The sequence below is a fragment of the Manis javanica genome, chromosome 1, assembly GCF_040802235.1.
Source record: "Manis javanica isolate MJ-LG chromosome 1, MJ_LKY, whole genome shotgun sequence".
Taxonomy (NCBI): Eukaryota; Metazoa; Chordata; class Mammalia; order Pholidota; family Manidae; genus Manis; species Manis javanica.
In genome coordinates this window covers 170,933,663-170,956,459 of record NC_133156.1, presented here as the reverse complement: position 1 = coordinate 170,956,459, position 22,797 = coordinate 170,933,663, and the positions used below count along the sequence as shown (strand labels likewise).

At 39.8% G+C, this 22,797-nt stretch overlaps 1 protein-coding gene across 1 annotated transcript in view; it reads left to right on the top strand.

Annotated features, from left to right (window-relative positions):
- DNAH6 (dynein axonemal heavy chain 6) overlaps window positions 1-22,797 on the top strand; it is a 233,227-nt gene that overhangs the window by 112,100 nt on the left and 98,330 nt on the right. The window contains exons 40-46 of the mRNA XM_073241805.1: window positions 2,368-2,525; window positions 3,903-4,034; window positions 7,762-7,933; window positions 10,311-10,457; window positions 11,002-11,075; window positions 13,081-13,235; window positions 19,844-20,075. Of these exons, the coding sequence (XP_073097906.1) occupies window positions 2,368-2,525; window positions 3,903-4,034; window positions 7,762-7,933; window positions 10,311-10,457; window positions 11,002-11,075; window positions 13,081-13,235; window positions 19,844-20,075 (1,070 nt within the window). The remainder of the gene's footprint in view (window positions 1-2,367; window positions 2,526-3,902; window positions 4,035-7,761; window positions 7,934-10,310; window positions 10,458-11,001; window positions 11,076-13,080; window positions 13,236-19,843; window positions 20,076-22,797) is intronic.

The window sequence follows — 22,797 nt, the reverse complement described above, 5'->3', positions numbered from 1 at the left end:
TTATCATCACCTTCAACTCAGCACATCTTCAGCCTCTGCCTCTTTGGCTCCCCTTCTCTCCACCCATGCTCTGCTTTTTTTTTTAGTATCATTAATCTACAATTACATGAGGGACATTATGTTTACTAGACTCTCCCCTTCACCAAGTCCCTCTGACATACCCCATTAGTCACTGTCCATCAGCATAGTGAGATGCTGTAGAATCACTACTTGTCTTCTCTGTGCTGTACAGCCCTCCCCGTACTCCCCCTCCACATTATACGTGCTAATCGTAATGCCCCCTTTCTTCTTCCCCCACCTTCTCCCTCCCTTACCACCCATCCTCCCCAGTTCCTTTCCCTTTGGTAAGTGTTAGTCCATTCTTGGGTTCTGTGATTCTGTGATTCTGCTGCTGTTTTGTTCCTTCAGTTTTTCCTTTTTTCTGTGGAGTATAAACTCCACAGATGAGTGAAATCATTTGGCACTTGTCTTTCTCCACCTGGCTTATTTCACTGAGCATAATACCCTCTAGCTCCATCCATGTTGTTGCAAATGGTAGGATTTGTTTTCTTCTTGTGGCTGAATAATATTCCATTGTGTGTATGTACCACATCTTCTTTATCCATTCATCTACTGATGGACACTTAGGTTGCTTCCGTTTCTTGGCTATTGTAATAGTGTTGCGATAAACATAGGGGTGCATATGTCTATTTCAAACTAGGCTGCTGTCAGGCTCTACTTTCAAACCTGCATTGATTTCCCTTTATTTAAAACAACCAACAAATAAACCTCTTTGTATTTGATGCACTGAGTTATCTGAACTCAGTGTAGAATAAGCATATTGTTCTGGGGTTTTGTTTTTCCAGTCAACACTTTCAACCTCTGTGGGATCTCCCTCACCATCCTGCAATAACTGCTTAGATAAATGGCATAACTTTCTGGTCATTTGCAGTTATTTTGAGTCTGTTCCAATAACTGCTTAGATAAATGGCATAACTTTCTGGTCATTTACAGTTATTTTGAGTCTGTTCCAATGTAAAGCTTCAATCCCAAACAAAAGCTCTTCCTTTCCTCTTAAGCCTGGCTTGTGGCTTGAGGTGCTGGAGGTGGAGAGGGTCATGGGGTGCTCTTTTACCATTCCCTGCCCTCCATCTAGGAGGCTCTGGTGTGTAGGGATGGGAGAAGGAAAATGATGCATTCTTCCTAATTGGCACTGAGATGGGCCTCTGTGTGCATCGTCCCTGCTTCTCTGAGTAGCCCTGGATGACTGCCCATGCTCTCCATGGGCCAGCTTCCAGGAGCAGACCCTGAGGAACTCCCAAAAGGGTTATAGATGGGTCAAGCACTGGCCTCCCATTGGAAGGCTCCCAATTTGGGAATCAGGGTCTCTGCTCCCATTCAGTCCCACCCCCAAGCAGTACATCCTGTAACCCTTAATCCTGGGCCCACTTGCCCAGCCACAGCCTCCTGGGTGGAGTACTAGCCAGAGTTCAAGCTCAGCTGCCTCCCACACTATCTGTCGAATAGATGCTGCTCTGCCAAGCTAGGGGGATAACAACTGCTTCACTGACCCCTCTCTGCTCCCCTTTTCTTGCTCTGGTAGGCACAGAGCAATGGGTGTCAGTCTTCCTGGTGGGAAACCCAACTCTTTATAAATGATTCTCTTTAACACCCCCCAACACCACCCCCGATCCCGCTACTCAGCCTCCGGAGGCTGGAGGGTGGAATGGGGCACTGGGTTCACCTTGCTTACCTTGGAATTGTTGAGTATTATATGCAAATGGGTGGAATCACCTCCTGTGCTGAAACTGTTGTTTTATCTGTTACTACTTTATTTCCCAAAGACTGTGTGTATTGATTTTCCCAAGGTAATAATGGCATGTGGAGCTCCACTGTACTAGATGTCCCTTTGATGTAATTAGGATGCCTTCGCATATCCAGCCCTGTTTTCCCTGTAGAGGGTGGTAAATGGCCCTTATGTAGGATGATGTTGGGGTTCTCTTTCCTACTGTGAAGAGGCAATGACTTTCCTCACCCCGTGCCCAGGCCACATAGTTGGTGAGGGCAGTGGGAGTGGCTGGGATTGAAAAAGGGTGAAACCTAACCGGAGCACTGGCCTGGTTCTGCTCCTCTGAGAGGGAGGCTGAGGGGCCACTTGACAAGGTGGGCGCCTGGCTGGTCCACATCTCCGTGCAGGCCCTGGATGGGGCCAGGGGGAGGCCTCCCCTCCACCAAGCAGGACTCTGCTGGGACCTCCTCACTCATAAAAGAAGAACTGAACTCATGACCTACAGGTGTTTGTTGAGTCCAAAGCCTTACCTAAGCTTTGTCTTATGTTTTCTAATGGCAAATCATAATGCTTACGTTAAATTCATTTGCTTTCCCCAGGAGCACCAGGAAATAAACGGGTTGTGATTTTTGTTGATGATTTAAACATGCCCCGTCTGGATCGCTATGGCTCTCAGCCTCCAATTGAATTACTTCGGCAATATCAAGATTTTGGTGGATTTTATGACAGAAATAAACTCTTTTGGAAAGACATACAGGTTATTTTATGTTTTAAATTACTTTGCATATTTAAATTTAAACATGAAGGAAAGGTAGTATATTTGTTTTCTAGGGCTGCCATAACAAAGTACCACAGACTGGGAGACTTAAACAACAGAAATTTATTTTCTCACAGTTCTGGAGGCTGAAGTCCAAGATCAAGACGTCGGCAGCATCGATCCCTTCTGAGACCTCTCTCCCTGTATCTTTTCATGATCTTCCCTCTGAATCCGTCTGTGTTCAAATCTCCTCTTCTTATAAATCTTACACCTATCATATTGCATTATAACCCACCTAATGATCTCATTTTAACTTAATTAACATTTTAAAGCCCCTATCTCCAAATATCTCACTCTGAGATACTAGGGGTCATGGCTTCAACATTTGATTGGCAGGTGAGGAGAAGGACACAATTTAGCCCATAACATCCAGCTTCAGTGTTTCTCATGTGTAATTCAGTTCCCCCAATCTATACTGAATTCTTGCCATGCTTGATTCAGAGGATTCACAGACGAGTGAGACAGGCCCTGCCTCCCATAGGACATGTATTCATAACATAGGCTGACGAGTGGAGAGACAAGAAGGAGGGCTGGAGTGGGCACTGGGGAAGGATGAGAGAAGCCTTCCCAGAAGAGGGGATGTGGAAGAAGATTTTGCAGACAGAGCATGGTAAGGCGAGGAAAGTGTGGAATACCACAGTGGTGTGGAACTTGGGCCCCAGAGTGGCGGCAGATGCCGAGATCAGCCTGGGGGCCGTGACACCATGCTGAGGAGTGTGGTTTACCTTCTAAGTGATGGGGAGCCTGTGAAGGAAATGTTATGGAAAGATCCCCACGGCTGTAGGTAACAGGTAGGCTACAGGAGACAAGACCAGAGCAACAGCAATATCAGCGTTGATCAGCTGACATGTTATGCCCAAAGCTTGTGGGAACCCAACCCTCTATTTTCCTAGGAGCAATGGTTCCGTGTACATTAATTCGGTGTCCCTAGTAATTTTATAGAACATAAAACTACCACAAATCTGAGAACCAACTATACTTAATATTTGCTGAATGAATGTATTTTAACCTGAGATCCATATTCCTACATATTTTAAGATTTAATTTTTACCTAGGAGTATTTATACAAAGTAGATGCATTAGCTGAGAGACCTTGAGCTATTTACTTAACCTTCCAGAACCTTGATTTTCTCATCGACCAAATGGGGGTGACAGTAGAATCTCCTGATGTGGTTCTGATGGTTGAGTCAGATAGTGTGTGGGAAAACATAATGCAATCTCAGCTGCTCTGAAAATGTTGGTTCTGATCCCACCATTGGGATGGGCAGACCTCATCTTTCTTCACTGGGTGACACAGGTGGATTTCTCCCCGCACAGGATGTAACGATTGTATCAGCGTGTGCACCTCCAGGTGGTGGCCGCAACCCTGTGACCCCCCGCTTCATCCGACACTTCAGCATGCTGTGCCTCCCCATGCCCTCAGAGCACAGTTTGAAGCAGATTTTTCAGGTGAGTGTGGATTTAAGCTTAAGCAAGGGAGGAAAAGAAAACCTATTTGTTCCAAAACTCCCACAATCAAAACAGTCTCTGGTGTTTCTAGGGAGCCTATCCACCCCTTTCCTGAGTAGAACCAGGTGAACACAGGGGCATCTGGGCAGTGGCTGATGGGCATTTGCATCCCTGCCTCCTGCGTTTGTGGTGTCAGAGAGAGTTTTAGGAATGCAGAAAGATATCAAAATACAGCCCCACCTTTAAGGAAGGCTGTAACCTTGGCCCCTGGCTTCTTAGCACTCTGCACACAGTTCTCAGCAGATCTTCTCCACTAGCCAGCCCCCGGCCTCCATGCTCATCTCATACCTGACCACTGGTTCTGTATGTCCACTTGCCCACCAAACACAGCTGCTGATACCCCACTGAGCTCAAGCTCACTGCCCCTAACCCTGCATTCAGTGCCTCTGCTGTCTCTACCACCTCCATTAAACAGCCCCCCTATTTTATCGTCCACCTGTGTCAACTTCCCTATGGGGCTGCTTCCTCATCCTTTAAGTAGGGAAAATAGCTGCACCAGCCCTGTACGTGCTCAGCAGAAGTGGTCAATGACTGTGAGACACTGTATTGAAAGGGATGATAGGAGCACGTGAAGCAGTGTGACTAGAGTGAGGCTGCCGTCCCCAGCCAGCCAAGGCTGCCTAGAGAACAGGGACTGTGAGCTGACTTCCAGAGGACAGAAACTGACAGAACCTCAACCAGAAGGACCATGAGTGCATGCCATCCCTGAGGCAAGAGATGGCAATGTGGGCATACAGGTAGAATAAGACAGATTACTTGTCTGGAGAAGCTGACTTCCGTGGAAATGACCCAGATGGCCAGTAATGCAGGCATTAAATGAGCCCTGCAGCTGCCAGCATCGGCCTCTCCTTCCAATGGGGCCCTTTTAGAGAAAAGTCAGGAGCAGAGCCAGTACATACAGCCTTTAACACATGGAAAGTGGGGTTTTCATCCTGAAATAGCTTACATCCATGGGAAATTGTTTTTAGTAAATTTGAGGTAGCTTCATTAAATTGTTTAAGAGTGAATGCCAAAATGATACATGAAGGCCATTACATTTTGGCAGACTTACAGAGAATACTTTAGAATATGAAAGGATGGGTCCTCTTCTGTAGTTAAGCACTAAAGGATAAAACAAAACATGAAGTGGGTAACAGGGACCAGCACAGACAGCAGAGGACTTTTTAAAATTTCTGCCCTGCCTTTTGTTGAGAACCTTTATGTGTATATTTTGAAGTTTGAAATGAGTGACTCCCAACCATGCTATTCTGATGCACTTTTTGATGTGATCAGTGGTGAGGGGTTTCCCAAGTAATTTATGCCTGATGATAAAGTAGTAAATTCACAAGTTATTTCATATTTTAATAAGTCAAAACAAATTCAAGTTTATCCCCCCAGAGATGTCATTCTTAATCATTCCAAAGTGCTTATGTGGCTGGGAAGGGAAAGATGGAGTCTGGGGGCTCCTGGAAATGAAATGGTCCCCTACCCTCAGCCTCCTCCATCCGCCACGGGATGGTCATGGCCCCAGGAACGCGTCACTCCCAGGAGCATCAACCAGCCGCACATCACAGTCAAAGAGAGGCAGGAGCCAAAGAAACGGCAGGGCTTGGGTTACGCAAGCCTTGAGTTACAGGTGACTCACCCTTGAACCACAATTCATACACATCTCAGGGTTCACTCACTAGAAATTTACATGCCAAAAATGTACATCACTATACACTCTAAGGCTAAACTAAACAGCACATTAAATTGATACTGTAGCTAAATTAGATATAATTTCTGATTAGAAAGATATAATAGCAGTAACTAAAACCCATAATCAACTCCATAAAATATTAATAATGTCAAAACATACTTCCCCAAAATTGTGGGGATCTGACTATCCTGTATGCATATTCTTAGTAGAAGCTGTTTGGAGTTGTCAAACATGTTGTGTAGGCCATATCTTTAAATAGAATACCAAACTATGGTCCTCAATAAACTGTAATGACATGCTAATTTTAATTTATGATTGTCAGTTTAGTGGCCCTTAATTTATTCATTAAAGAAATATTTGTTGAGTGCCGACCATGTGCCACACATCAGCTTATCATTTTAAACAGACCAGATGTCATCCCTGTCCTCATGGAGCTCCCACCATGGAGACAGGTGATAAACAGGTGAATAAATTAATATAGATGATAAATATAGATACTAAATATATAACTTAATATTTGTGTGATGAATAAACAGACTGGAATTAGATAGATGATTGATAGATAGATAGATAGATAGATAGATAGATAGATAGATAGATAGATAGATAGATAATATGTATAGCAAAATTTTTATTTTCTACATATTGGGGTGGTCCTACTCAAAATGTGGGCCATATGAAAAGTGTTAAACTCATGTTGGGGCCCAGGGGCCCAAAGAGGTAGATAATCCTCATAAGTTGCTATTACTGATATTGAACAGGAAGCTCATTGAAAACAAATACTTCAATTTATTTCAAATTATCTCATATGTGTGCCTCAAATCTAAAGTCACAAGGACTGACTTGCAAGCACTGATATACGTTCTGGTGACTTCTCCCTTGTGCAACTTCAAGGTCAATGTTGGTGAGAATTTATCTATTTAAAAATCTGTAATGATTTTCTCAAAGAACTAGGGATAGAGTATTAGCTAACAAATATATCCTTTCAGAGTCTGGCAAGTTTTATATGAGATCAGCAAGCCATAAGAGAGACCAATGGGACCCTTACTATAGACTCGGTAGTCAGGGGAGGCCTTTCTGAAGAGATGATGGGTAACCTGAATCACCAAGGATAAGAAAGTCCCTGCCAAGCAGAGGGCCATGTGCGGGCAGGTAGTGGGAGAGGGAGTGGCCCGTGCAAAGACGGAGGGAGGGAAGACCATGGGTGTGAAGGCCACAGTGGCTGGGACCCAGTGCACAATGGGGGAAGAGAGCAAGGTGAGGGGGCTGGCTGGAGCAGAGCAGAGACTGACGGGGGGGCGGTGCCAGATCTGCATGAATAAAGGGAACAGAAGGGAAATAAGAGTTGATGGGGAGGCAAGCGAGAGAAGGAGGGAATGAAGTCCAGATATAAAAGAGTGAGGACTGGAATGGGGTGATGTCAGGGGAAACAAGGGGATGCAGACCGATTGAAGAAATGTATTCAAGATTGATTGTGGCGACAGAGAATGGGAGGTGTCAAAAGGGACTTCCAGACTCCTGATCGAGTGCAAGGTGGGCCATATACTGAGGTGGAGAGGCTCAAGGGTGGGGGAGTTCCTAGTTACAACTAAGTCACACTTTTAAATGCATATGAAGGTGAAGGTCTATGGAAGTGTTGGTCACCCAACCATAAAAATCAGAGAGGACTGGAGCCCATTTCCAGATGAGTCTGGGCGCTCCGTGAAGACCAGCTGGACGCACAGCCAGCAGAAATCTAAATTGCCTGGAGAGTAAGGTTATGGTAAGCTCAGTGGTCAGACATGAATGCTGCTCGGACACCAACAGTCACAGAAGACAGGAGCCAGCCTAGAATGAGAACGTATTGTGAAATGAATTGAAGAGTTTTGATACCCAGAGGTCCTTGCACTGGAATTTCTGGCTTTCTAGTTATTAACAGAAAGAGTATCATCAGATCTAGAGTTTTTGAAAGATTAAAGTCTTACCGTGTCATATTGTTTTTGGTTCTAGGCTATCTTAAATGGCTTCCTGAATGACTTCCCACCAGCTGTAAAACAAACCGCATCAAACATTGTAGAAGCCTCAATTGAGATTTATAACAGAATGAGTGTCGATCTTCTGCCAACACCAGCCAAGTCCCATTATGTCTTTAACTTGAGGGATTTATCCAAATGTGTGCAAGGTAATATGTGGAACCCTCATTCTCTGACCTGCACCCTCCCTTCAATTTCCATTCACCCTCAAGTCTCTGAGGAGAATTGTAGGTACAGGGGTGTCTGTAACTTGCTTGGAAATCCCATTACATGGCCCTGTTCAAGTCATCCTCCACCTCCACCCCAGGCTAACTACTTCACTGCTTCAGTATCCCCTCCCATTTCTCACCCTCAGCTGATGACCTATCTTTATTTTACTGAAAAAATAGGAGCATTTGGACCAGAACTGCCTCATCTCCCAAATCTCCCAGACAATTTGCTCTGCTTTCCTTCCTGCTGCAGTGGCTGAATTGTCCCCATTCCTGTCAAGGGCCAATACTCCCTCTGACACTGACTCCCATCCCCCTGGCCTATGCAAGGATTTTGCCCTTATAACTCCCACTTCTCTTCTGCATCATCAATACTGCCTTTTCTATTGAATCATTCCTAATAGCATAAAACCTGCTATCCTACCTCCCGTCTTTAAAAAGATTCTCTTTTTTAGTCCCTATCTCCCTGCTACTACCTCCCCATATTTTTAGGTCTTCCTAGAAAGTTCTTAAAAGAGTGTTCTCTCCCTGCCATCTCCTTACTTGCTCCAGTTCCTCTTTAATAATCAAGCTTTTATACTTGGCCCTGAACTGAACTGCTCCTTCCCAGCTCACCTCTGTGTCTCAGCAAATCCACTGGTCAGTTCTCAGTCTGTACCTTAGCCTCTCAGCAGCCACCTTCACCCCAAAACCCTACCCTCTCTGATATTCCAGGGCACATGCTCTCCTAGGTTCCCTCCTCTCTCCTTGGGTGCTTCTGCTCATTCTGTTGACTATCCCTCTTCTTCCTTACCTAAAAATGTTGGGGTGCCCTAGGCCTCCATCTGCAGTCCTTTTTTACCTGCACATGCTCCCTAGGTGATCTCTCAGTTATATGGCGTTCACTGCCATCTCTCCAGAAAGGATGCTTGAGTGTCTACCTCCAGATTTCCCTCTTTTCTAAGTGTCCAGTTTGTAAATCCAACTCCTTTCTCCATAACTTGCTTAGACATCCATTTGGACTTCTTAAACTTGGCATGTCTGAAACGGAGTTTTTGCTTCTTCCTTCCCCCCAGTCACATATACCCCTGCCCCAGTTAAGGGAACTACCATTAGATGCTCTGCCAATAAACCTGAGAGGCATCCTTGATTGTCCTCGTTCCTTGATGATTTGTATTCCACCCATCACCAATGCTGCTGGCTTTATCTTCAAAATATATCCCAAATCTAACCCACTTCTCACCACTCCACCCACTATCAGACTAGCCCAAACTACCATCATTTCTCATCAGGATTTCTAACATTGAGAGTCTTCTCTCTCTTTCTTTCTCTCTCTGCTCTCCTGCCTCCAGGCTGCCCACTTACCCCACCCTAAATCCAGCTCTGCCCCCAACACTGCACCAGAGGTGTTGCCTATTCAGATCCTGCAGAGGCTGCTTCCCCATCACCTGCCATGGGACTGAGGCTCTGTGTGGTCTGGACCCAGCAGCCTCCCTGCCTGCATTGCCTACCACTTGCTGATGCCACCTCCTTGCTGCTCCTGAAATAGGGCCTGCCTAGGGAACTTTATACTTCCCTTGTGAAATATAAATACACTTTTACACCTAATTCCAGTGTAGGCAGGGCAGGGGTGGCAGACACACCTCTAAGCAGTTCTCCCACAGCAGCTGGGCATCCCATTAATTCAAGTCAATTCTGACACTGTCGACCTGGAGACAGCATCAGATCCCACAGGGTAAAGGTTCAGTCCTGCAGGACTGCCGTGCCCCACCCCGCGCTTCTGACCTACTAGCATAGATTGAAGGTTCCCACAACCACCTCCTCAAATTGATAGAGCAGCTCACAGAACTCAAGGAAACACTTCACTTACTAAATTACTGGTAGAAGCCAGAAGGACCGAGGGCATGTGGTGAGGACTGAACTTCAGGGAAGAATGAGAGAGGGAATCGGTGTTTTGAAAACAGTGTAAAGGTTGGGGGAGAGAAGAGTTGCTAGATGAATATATATGGATATTACAGAGATGCAAAACTCCTCAATTAACATGTTGCAACCCAGTGTAATAACGAGATGAACATTGCTTATACTGTGAAGTCTGACCACTTCACATCCTCATTTAAAGTAACATCAAAAACAAGAAAAAAGCTATTGTCAGATAATGTGTCCCAGTTTTACTTTCAAAAATGAGGTCTCCATGATTCTATGTAGCTATCCACTGGGGAAGGACACATTTATGGTAGTATGAGGATAACATTGGACTTAAGGATTTCTAGTTAATTAAACTATTACTAGATATTCTATAAATGTAGAATTTTCCTTTTTTCCCTTTCTTAAAAAACAGGTATCCTCCAGTGTGATCCAGGAACAATGAGAGAAGAAATACAGATATTTAGACTCTTTTGCCACGAATGTCAGAGAGTCTTCCATGACCGTTTGATTAATAATGAAGATAAGCACTATTTCCATGCTATTTTGACAGAAATGGCCAGTAAATATTAATCTTTATTTAGCTGTTTTGTTTGTTTGTTTTTAGTAGAAAAGCAATTTGGTTTCTACAAAGAAAAAATTAAAATGGGTTTATATAAGATAAAGGAAAATTAATTTTAGTCATCTGTGAGTAAAAGTTTTCCTCTCCAATGATTCAAACATGCAAAAGCATATGAAATACTCTGAAAATCATTTTATTGAAATTCAGAAGGATTAATATTTTTAATTCAGTATAAAATTTCAAGGAAAGGAGAGAAAATAGGAGAAACAATATTTTGTCTGATAAGAAATCAGGATGTTTATAAAGTACTTATTAAGTATGTATTCAATATCTTATTTAATAAAATGTTCATTATTATTATTATTATTACATACTCTTAGTCTGAAATCTGGGAAATTATCAACCAGTCTAAAATAGTATGGTGTTCACAGGACTTTCTCTTAGTTTCATTTATATCTTCTAAGTAACAGCTGATATTAATCTTATTAAAATACTGCATTCAAGTTCATCACTACATTAAAAATTCATTTTGTTTTTTGAATAGATAAGCATTTTGGAATTACAATTGGCCTGGAATATTTTTTGACTAAGCCCATCATATTTGGAGATTTCATTAAGGCAAGCATATTGTATTAACTTGGCTGCATTTGAAGATTATTATAAAATATTTACTTACTATTTTCTGGTTCAGGTTCATATTCTACTAAAACTTTGCATCTATGAAGATGAAATACCTAGACCAGGGATCAGCAAACTATGGCCCATCGACCAAATCTGCCCATTGCCCATTTTTGTAAATAGAGTTCTATAGAAACACAGCCACACCCATTTGACTGTATACTATTTATATGGTTGCCTTCACATTACAAGGCAGAGTGGAATAGTAGCAACAGAGACTATATGGCCTGCAGAGACTAAAATATTTACTATCTGGCTCTTCTGAGAAAAAGATTGCTGACTCCTGATCTAATCACATTCGTTTTTGTAATAGTTTGAGTAAGAGATCCATCAGGTATTTGAGTGGGAAGGAAGCAGAGAGGTTCAGTCAGTTAACTCAGGACTGGAATCCCCCTCACTGTATCTATGTGTCTTGCTGGTGGGTTTCAGCCCCCAGCAAGTTCACTATGGATTCATTGAGACTGAGAAATAACAATGGAACATTCTTGGAGTGAAAGGGTTTATTACTTGGCTTGTTTTGCTGGCAATAGTTTGAGCTCTAGAATCACCTCTGCATCCAGCAGTCTGGAGGCCTGTGATCCTCCTTCATCTCAGCCTCCACCCAGAGCTCTGAGCAGAGCTCTTTATATAGTGACTCAGTTAATAATAGCTTATTGCCTAGGGTGTGGAGCATTAGCCTAGCAGCAGTCCAGTTACATCATCAAGTAGTTTAGGGTCAGGTGAGGATCCTGGCCCTAGGAATTTCCATATTCCCTGCACTATGCAGCTGCTCAGCCTCTGTGCAGATGCTTCCAGTAACGGAAACTAGTCAGCGGTGCTGCCCTCTTCATTTCAGGGTAGCTCTAGTTAGTAGCAAAATTTTCCTTATATGTCACTCTTCAAGTCTGTCCCCCCAGTAACATCTACACACAAGCCCTAATTTTACCCTCTAGGACTACCTCCAGTAATTCTTCCATCTGACACCCTAACTACGTTGGCAGATAACCATCTTGTTTTACCAAGCTGACTCTCATTTGGGTACAGCATTCCTAGTACCTCCAAAAGGACAGGAGCCATGTCTGTTTGTCCACCCTGAATCCCCAGCTTCTTGCACAGAGCTAGGTATATAGAAGGGTCTCAGTCCATGATGGTTAAACAAATGAATGAACATGTCTTTACATTATATGTATGCAATGTCTCACCACCCTGGTAACTCCTGACAAACAATAAAGATAATTTATTTGTAGGAAATACAGCTATTTAAGTGTATTTTAAAAACAAAGTTGAAAATTTGTTTTCAGGTGGTGATTATATTTCCTGAGTGTTTCTAGTGATGTTTTTGTCAACAGGGAAATAAAGCAGAGGCCAAAGAGCTGGACTCTTCTTTCATTGCCTGTATGTATTTTAGTCAATGGTTCCAAATGAAAATGTCCCTGGGCAATTGCTTCTGCAAAGAAAAAGACATCATCAGTAGATCCCAACAGGAACTCAGTTCCCTATAATATACACTAAATTTCATTCTCAATGATTAATTAGATGACTATTGTATAAAAACACATAGTTCTGACACGATTTTTCATAACCCTAACAGTCTGCCAGGGCATAACTTTCAACCCTTTTAGGTTTTCTGATGTCAACAACCTAAGAAAAAAGTTTGAAATCGTAGTAAGGTATAGTAAGACAAATTGAAAACCTGTTTCCAAGCTCTGAAATTTTATTGCAAAGATCACTGAAATTCCAATGTACCACTTGACATTAAATGAAGTGGATTTTCATTTATCTATGATAATCTGAGTTTCTTAGTATCATTTCCTTGGTTTTAAAGCCTTACTAGCATATATATAAGCAAATAATTTAACATTAACAAAGATAAAATAATATTCCTTCCTAAGGTTATGTATGTTTTATATGTATTTCCATATTAGAATTTATACAACTTGGTTTCTCTCCCATAAATCTTCTGTAGTTTGGAGCAGATAACATTGATCGGATTTATGATGACATGCCTGATATGGAGAAAATTGCAAATGTCCTACAGGACTATCTTGATGATTATAATCTTATAAATCCCAAAGAAGTAAAGTTGGTGTTCTTCCAGGATGCTATAGAACATGTTTCAAGGTAAAGTACTATAAGGTGCCCAATAATGCATTGATCTAATTTCTTTTGTATTAAAAAGTAAGGATTAAGTTGTATAAAGCACTTTAAATAGAATAATAAATCGACTAAAGTCTACTAGAAAATCTTGCTATAATTTAAAAGTTCTTTTTTGCTATATTTTAAATATATATGACAAAGACTTTCTGTGGAATCCCAGGAGTTATTGTTTTTGCTAAATATTAAGATTGTTTTTGTTTGTTATATGTCCTGTCTCATTACAAAAAGGATTTAAGTAGTTCACAGAGACACACGTACAGGCTAACAAGGCTGATTACATGCATGCCTAAAGAAAGAAAGAATTCAAGATTATAGCAAAACTAGTTGAATCCAAGGATTATAGATTACATCTGCTTATGAGTCTGACTCTTACCCATTGCAAGTATCTTTTGAGGGACATATAGGTACCCTGACACATGTGTAAGTATGTCCTTGGGACACACACCACTTTTTTAAGTGGCTCATGACCCTTCAAGGGTGAGGCAAAATCTGCTCCCTGTGGCGTCTGGCATCCAGTTCCATCCTGTAGAGCAGTAATAACAATGGCACTCAGTGTGACTACCAAAGCGTGATGTGGTAACACCTCTCTGTGGCTCAGTTTCATAATCTTTCTACAATTAAGGCTCAGAGAATGTTCCAGTGGTCTGGTGCTACATAATAAGCCCCTGTAACACTTAGTGGCTTCCTTTTTCATTATCACTCCCAGCTCCCAGAAGTTCTCTCCTGTGGAGGATGTATCTCTCTAGCCTAGCTGCACTGGAGTGTCTGGGCCTTTTAAAACTTGTTTGTTAAGGCTCACGCCCCAAGAGAGAGCCAGGCAGAAGCCAAGTGGCCCTTCACAACTTAGCCTTAGAAATCACATAGCATCACCTCTCCCCATACTCTGTTATTCAAAGGAATCATACAGGCCCACCCAGGTTCACTAGAAGGATTCAGGGACCCTATCTCTTGATTGGCCAAAGAATAAGACCAGAAACATTACTGCAGCCATTTCTGGAAAACACTGTATGCCAGAGAGATTAGGTGAATTGTCTGAAGTCTTCGGCAGGCTGGGATGGCATCCATGCTTTACCTGCTGCAGGTGCCTCCAACCCAAAATGGATCCACTCTTTTTTTTATGATACATATATGCATTTATCTTTTTTATTAAAGTGTCACTGATATTATATTGGTTTCAAATGTACAACACAGTGAGTGGTTCAACCCATATTATTGAGTCCTCACCCCTCTGGTGCAGCTACTATCTATCAACATAGGAAGATGTTACAGAATCATGGACTGTATCCTCTACACTGTACTACCAATGGATCCACTCTTTTGTAACAGCCCTCTAAATATCTAAAAATCATTACCAGGCTCCTCTTAGCTTTAGCTTCTCCAGGCATATCTATTTCACTATTGCCTGTTAGAGATTATTTCCCACCTTTAACATACTGAGCACTTTATAATTCTTCAATGTTCATGATGCCCGGATCTGATATTCTGTGGGATAAGCAGTGTGAAATGTGTGTGAGGACAGGACTTCCTGTAGTCTGCTACCATAGCAAATTTTTAATGGCTATTTTTCCCTTGTCAACTACATTTCAGTTTTGGACATTGAATTGTCAAGACTGACAATTAAATCCCCAGGATTTCTTTCTATAAACCATAAACAATCAAGTCTTTCACCTTTCCTATACTTCTGCTGTTCAATTAAATCTAATTCAAGAATGTATGTTCATCTCAGCTCGAGTGTTGTAACATAAAATAGTTTGTCATTGGGTTGTCAAAATACTACTTGCTTCCCATCCACCCCCTGCCAAAATACTCACATGCTATCTCCTAACAACTTTTATTCCCTTGGTTTGGGCAGATTCTAAACCTGAAAAGAAAAAAATAATGGCAGTACTTTAGTCTGAGAAACTTCCTGGAGAATAGACCAGATGATAGGCAAAGTCATCTTAATTGTATTTATAATCTTTCTTACTTTTGTGAAAGAGAATCACCAGGCTACTCACGGTGTGTTTAAAATATTACAGGAGGAAATTAAAAACCATTCATAGAAAGAGAGAGATTTGGTTTTCACATACACAAAGGACTGCCATGTGAATAACAATGTAGATGTGTTGTCTTTTTTTCTAGAGAGGATCAATAGTTAAGAATTAAAGAATGTGAATTCCTACTTGTTAGAAGTAAGAGCTTTCAAACACCTACTACTGATTAGCAACAGAAAGAGCTTCATTATGAACTTGAGTTACAGGACAAAACACAGGGTACTAAATATTCAATACATCAGCAGATACAACTTTTCTATTTGTCCATGACATTTTAGGGGTTTTTTTTCCCATAATGATAAGTGGATAAAAGTCTTCCCAACTCAAGGGAAAAAAAACTTACTTCAGAGTCTGTGCTTTCAAATGGCAATTTGCACAAGGCAGTTTGTATCCATTACATGCCCCAGAGTTATCCACACACTGCAAGGACGGTAGAAGGGATCTCTCTATTAAAATAGAGGCCACTAATTAGAAGAGCCATCTCCTATCCACGGCAGTAAAGAAATGTAACTTTGGAGGACTCATAATGGAGGGAGTTTTCTATCCAGGGATATGTAAGTTGACAGAAAAAATAATACTGGGAAGCAAAAATGGACAAGTCATTTATTTCCAATAATCTCAGTTGAAAATAATCAAATCCCTAGAATGTACATGAAAGGAAAGAGTAACAAATAAAATGCAAGATTTTTATAATATTCTGTATTTCATCTGTTGTAGAACACTTGTGCATTATGGGGATAAATAACAAAACTCTATTGTGTTCCCCTTCAGCCATCGATTTTATACTTACGTACATACTGATGAGAAATAAGCAAACAGGAGACCTGAGGTTTCCTTTCTTAGATGTGTTCTTTGATAGAGACAAAGCAATAGAAATGGGGAGGAGTTGGCAAAGAATCCCAGGGAAGGAGCCAACAAACTTCTTTTGTAAAGGGCCAGATAGCAAATGTTTTAGGTTCAGTGGGCCTCACAATCCCTGTCACAACTACTCAACTCTGCCACTCTAACACAAAAGCAGCCACCTTCCATAAGTTAGGAATGAGCATGGCTATGTTTCAGTAAAACTTTATTATGGACACTAATATTAGAATGTCATATGATTGTCACATATCATAAAATATTACTCTTCTTTGAAGTTTTGTCAACCATTTAAAAAATCTAAAAACCATTCTTAGATCATTAGCCATAAGAAATTTAAAAGAAAAATCCAGTCAGCAGACAGGGTTTGGCCCACAGGACATCATTTGCTGACCCCTGTTCTAGATAAAGCAGTATTCCCAAGGCAGTCAGGGCAGGGAAAGGGCTCGTCTGCAGGGCAGAGAGGGTGGAAGTCGGAGGAGACAAATTGGAAAGCTGGTTCCTCTTTCAGAAGACCTGAGTGATGACCTAGGAGTCTATGCTTTGTCCTGGATGAGCACTTTTCAAATAAGTCCTTGTAGACTTCTTGTTCCATGCTCACACTACATAGCTCCTATCCCCTACCACCAAAGATGATGGTGCATAAGAACTTTTGATCAGTGTTCTCTAACGCACAGCTTTTGAAGTCTATAGAAATTAATTACTTCAACGTTGCTGACTTGGTAACAGTGTACTGAATTTCAGAGACAGAATAAAAAAGGACATTTGTCTCTTTTTTGGTATAAATATAATTTTATTAATAATAATTCATATTACCAAGATATTTTAATGATAGCAGTATTGCATAAGGAAGGCATTTTTATATTTCTTACAAGGCAGAAATACATCTACAGTAATTCCCCCTTAGCTGCAGTTTTAGTTGACCATGCTCACCCATGGTCCTGAGGCAGATGATCCTCCTTATCACATATTGTCAGAAGGTCAACAGTAGCCTAAAGCTACATCACAACACCCACATCATTCACCTCACTGCATCTCATCAGGTGGGCAGTATATCACCTCACATCCTCCCACGAGGGTGAGTGAAATGCAATAAGATATTTTGAAAGAAAGACAGAGACCACATTCACTTAACTTTAGTACATTATATTGTTATAATTGTTCTATTTTTTAATAAGTTATTATTAATCTCTTACTGTACCTAATTTAAAATTAAATTTTATCACAGGGATGTACGCATAGGAAAAAACAGTATATCTAGGGTTCGGTACTATCTGGTTTCAGGCACACCTGGGGGCCTGGGAACATGAGCCCTGCAGATAAAGAGGGGACTACTGTACTTTGTTTTTGTTTAAAAATGATTCTCTTTCTGATTATGTACTAAACATATTTATTACAGAAAACTTAGAAAAACATTATTTGTAATTCCACCTCCTCACCCACAGACAACCACTGTTAAAATTGTACGGTGCTTTCAAATATAAGCATACATAGATTACAAAGTTGTGTTATGCCTCCTGTAGTTAAACATTATGCCTTTGACACATTATATTCGCATCCACAGTCCCATATAATTCAATATTGTTTTAAAACATGGCTTTATCAGCCAAATTTATGCCATCCTAACTTCTTTTCTGTTTGTTTTTAATGCGACCTCCTTTTGTTTCATGCTCACTCTCTTTCTATGACTGAAAAGATTCTATTTGCAGCTGGCTTTGAGCTCTGTTTTTTAATATTGTTAATATGAAAACAAGAACATAAAAAGAACTAAATGTCCCTGGTTAAATAAATTATGTATATCTGTTGCTGTGTTTACTATCATGAGAATGTCCATAATACATAATTTAGCAAAACAAAATGTGGTGTAAAGTTAATCCCATTTTTGTAAATACGCGCATACAAGTCAACACGTGAATTCATTTAACAAATATTTGTGAGGCCCCTCCTATCTGCCATCCACTGTTTTCATAGAGAACCGGACAGCATCCAGGCCCCCACAATGGAGCTTACAAATACTAAAGATTTAATTCATCAGTTATAATGACCATGTTTTACTTTCATAATTTAAAAATACTAAAACCATTACCATTTTCAAATACTTGAACCTTGTTTTCTCCAATTAGCAGCATTGTGAATAAAACTAATATAGATATATAATTGATAAACTTCCTGTTAAAAGAGAGAAATTAAACCTGCTTTTGTAATTCTCCCATGATTTCCTAGTTTCTGATAACCCAATTTGAGATTTTAGATAATAGCTTAAAATTCAAAAAAAATTTTTTTAATTTAAGAAATAATTTTTACATTTCATATGTTTTTAAAAGTTTATTTACATTATCATTGTCTTTTTACAATTTAACAGTCTAACTTGATTCTCATATATACTGCTTACTTTTATACTGACATCCCTTCCTCCCTTTTGGTTTTTAAATTTATTCATATTTCCTTATATATCTTCCAAGAATCTTTAAGGACAGTTTTGCAGATCGCTTATTCTCTGAGCAATAACCCAATAGTTTTTCCGTGTCTAACCATTGCCCTATGGAATGTCACATAAAATAGATGCCTAAGGCCAACCTAAGATTACCTGTCCCTTTGGAAATAATCTGTCTACCTTTTAGATGCTCACAAACTTTTCAGTTACGTCTAAAATATAGATTTCTATTTTACATATACATACATACGCACACATGCACACACACACATTATTGTATATTTGTATATCTCCTAGAAAATATTTAGTGTTTTGCCTATCCTGTTTGGTTTTTTGTCCTGACCTTCGGTGACTTCCTCCGATCTGCGGCTCTGCTCTGCTGGTTTCTTTTATTTCAATTACTGTTGCATTACTCCTACGCCCTTGTCTCTCCTGCAGTTCCTATTGCGTAGCCTCTGGGAGTCCATTTATTTCTCTGAGATTTATCCTCCTTACCTTCCATTTTCTCTCTTGTCATTTTAATTCATTACCTTTTCTCTCTAAATTCTGGGTAAACTCCTTGAGTTTGTCTTCTACACCTATTTAGCTTTCCACGGTATTCAATTTGCAAAGCCCATCTTTTGCTGAGGTGTTTACTTTGATAGTCAGATTTCCCATCTCCATTCAATTTTTCCTTAACTCAGATTTTTTTCCCCTTTCTGAATGCTCACTCGAGTATCATGATTGCGATGCTTTTTAAATTCTTGTTGTTCACATGAATCAGAAATTTTCTAAAATTTTGTTGACATCTTACGCATTTCAGATAATTCCTGTTGATTTCTCCTTCTAAACTGCAATATCTTTTCCCAGGTCCAGTGATATTTCTGCTTGCTTATCCTTATAAGTGGAACCTGGGCTTTCTGATATACTGGTTAATTTAAGCAGTGGCCTAGATCAACCAGAATTCCTGACAAAAAAGTTCACATTTTGAAAAAGGGAGAAGAGATTTTACTGTATTTTAAATTTGCATGACCAAGGTCAACAGCCCATAGGAAATGGAGAAGATATGGTTTTAAGAAAAAGCTCAGCAATACTTATCTCCCTTCGTGAACCATGAACTTCAGACACACCCTGCTTATTTTCTTGTGACGTTCTGCTAAGGGATGGTGTTCCACTGGTCACCAACCTTCCATGCTGGAGCAGGTCCTCCAAGCAGAAGCCACATCTCTACACTTGAAAAACATTTTTCTCTGCTTTGCTTCCTGCAGGATTGCCCGCATGATTCGTCAAGAAAGAGGCAATGCCCTGCTCGTTGGAGTTGGAGGCACTGGAAAGCAGTCTCTTTCAAGACTTGCAGCTCACATATGCGGTTACAAATGTTTGCAGATTGAACTGAACCGAGGATATAATTATGATAGTTTTCATGATGACCTGAGGAAGTTGTACAAACTGGCTGGCGTAGATGATAGGAATATGGTTTTCCTCTTCACAGACACCCAGGTACATATTTAAACAGCCAGAATATAAGAATAAGAAAACTGTGAATGTTTAGAGTCATGTGTGCTTTGAATAGTTTGTATGATGTAGTTCAGGGAATCATTCCCTCTGATAATGGATTTATTGGACCTTGTAAAAGATCTTTAAAATACATTTTTATTTATTTTATGAACTATTATTTCTACCTTTACACTGTAAGTAAGTAATTATCAAAGATTAAGGGGATGAGAAAGGATTTAACATTTCTCTGAGGGAAAGATCATAGTAGAAGGTAATTAATTATTTCTGTACAGGTAGATATAAAAAAAATTCCCTAAGTGAAATCAATTATGGAAATGCGCTTTACTGAAGAAAAGGAAAAAATAAGAACTATGTTTTAAGCTTAAATTAACTTTAAAATTGAAATAGCATCATATCTCTGTCCATAATAACCAATTTAACTGATCTGGAATTTATTCTAAAGGATTTTCTGCATTGACTGCGCTTGGGTATTTTAACATTAAGGAAAATGAAACTGTATAGAAATTAGCCAAGGAATAAAAAGTGATAGATCTGATGCGTAAATATTTTTAAAATTCATTTTAATTTTTTAAATACTATAAGTGGGATTAAATACAATCATAAAATGGGAAAAATATTTTTAACATCTGTGACATTCACTGAGTTTATATCTGAGTATGTAAATATTTTTGCAAATGAGAATGGACCTGAAGCCACTATGGACCCCCTGAGGTGCTCACCAAGGTACACATAGCTGTGAATAATGTGGACCCCAGTAGTCTGAGCTAAAGAGATATAACACACCCACCGACCCAGGGCCACCATACACCATCACTCTTGGTGCCCTATACCACTAGACCTGGGAGCTCAGCATGCTCCTTTGTACCCACTTATGAAGGTAGAAGTCTTCCCTTACTGAAGTCAGTCCATAAAGTCTGGAAGAGGTGACTGCTTCTTCAAATGTGCAGATGTCTATAGGTATCTTGAAGATACTACAGAGCTAAAAGGAGAAATAAACAGCAATAGCATAATAGTTGGGAACTTTAACACTCCACTCTCAACAATGGAAGGTCATCCCAATAGAGAATCAATAAGAAAACAGTCGATTTGTACAACACTATAGACCTCATGGACCTAACAGACATATGCAGCAATAGCAGAATATACATTCTTCTCACATGCACTTATGTTAGGCCACAAAACAAGTCTTAGCTAATTCAAGAAGATTGAAATCATATGAAGAATCTTCTCTGACCACAAAGATATAAAACTAGAAGCAATAACAGAAGGAAAACTAGAAAATTCACAAGAATATAGAAACTAAACAACATTCTCCTTAGCAAACAATGGATCAAAAAAAACTTAAAGGGGAAATAAAAAAGTATGTCAAGACAAATGAAAATGAGAATAAGACATACCAAAATGTATGTAATGTCCCAAAAGTAGTTCTTAGTTCACTGAAGTAAACACATACATTAAGAAACAAGAAAGACCTCAAGTAGACAACCTAATTCTATACCTCAAGGAACTAGAAAAAGAACAACAAACTAAGCCCAAAGTTAGCAGAAGTAAGGAAATAGTAAAGATTAGAGCAGAAACTAACAAAATAGAGAACAAGAAAATGATAGAAAAGATTAATAAAAATAAGAAGTGGTTCTTTGAAAAGATAAACAAAACTGACAAACCTTTAGCTGGACTAATCATGGAAAAATGACAGAGGACTAAAATCAATATTATGAATGAAAGAAGAGACTTTACAACTGATACTACACAAATATAAATGAACATAAAAATGTACTGCAAACAGCTGTCCACCAACAAACTGAACAACCTAGTAGAAATGGAAAAATTCTTAGAAACATACAACTTACCAAGACTGAATCTGGAAGAAATAGAAAATCTGAATAGACAAATTGCTAGTAAGGAGATTGAACCAGTAATCAAAAATCTCCCAACAAAAAAATTCCAGGACCAGATGTCTTCATTGGTGAATTTTACTAAACATGTCAAGAATTAATGCCAGTCCATCCGGAAGTTCAAAAAATCAAAGAGCTGAGAACACTCCCAAACTCATTTCACAGGACCAGCATTACCCTGATGCAAAAGCCAGTAAAGGACATGACAAGAAAAGAAAATTACAGATAATTTCCCTGATGAATATACATGCAAAAATTCTCAAACAAAAACAGTTTCAGCAGCACATTAGAAGGATAATTCACCAAGATATATGAATGAAATGAAATCATTCACCATGAATGAAAGAAAAAAATCATGACCTTTTCAATAGACACATAAAAAGCATTTAATAAAAACCCTTAACAAATTAGGCATAGAAAGGATGGACCTAAACATAATAAAGGCCATATATGAGAAGCTGGCAGCTAACATACTTAATGGTAGAAAGTTGAAAGCTTTTCCTCTAAGATAAGGAAGAAGACAAGGGTGCCTACTCTTACCATTCCTATTCAACACAGTACTAGAGGAAGGACTCAGAACTGGCAAGAAAAATAAGAGGCATCAGAATTGGAAGAGAAGAAGTAAAATTTTCTCTATTTGAAGATGACGTGATTTATATAAATAAAATCCTAAAGATTTTACCAAGAAACTACTAGATCTAATCAGTGAATTCAATAAAGTTGCAGGATACAAAGTGAACATACAAAATCTGTAGTGTTTTTACACACTAACAAATTATCTGAAAAATGAAATAAAAATTATCTTTTTA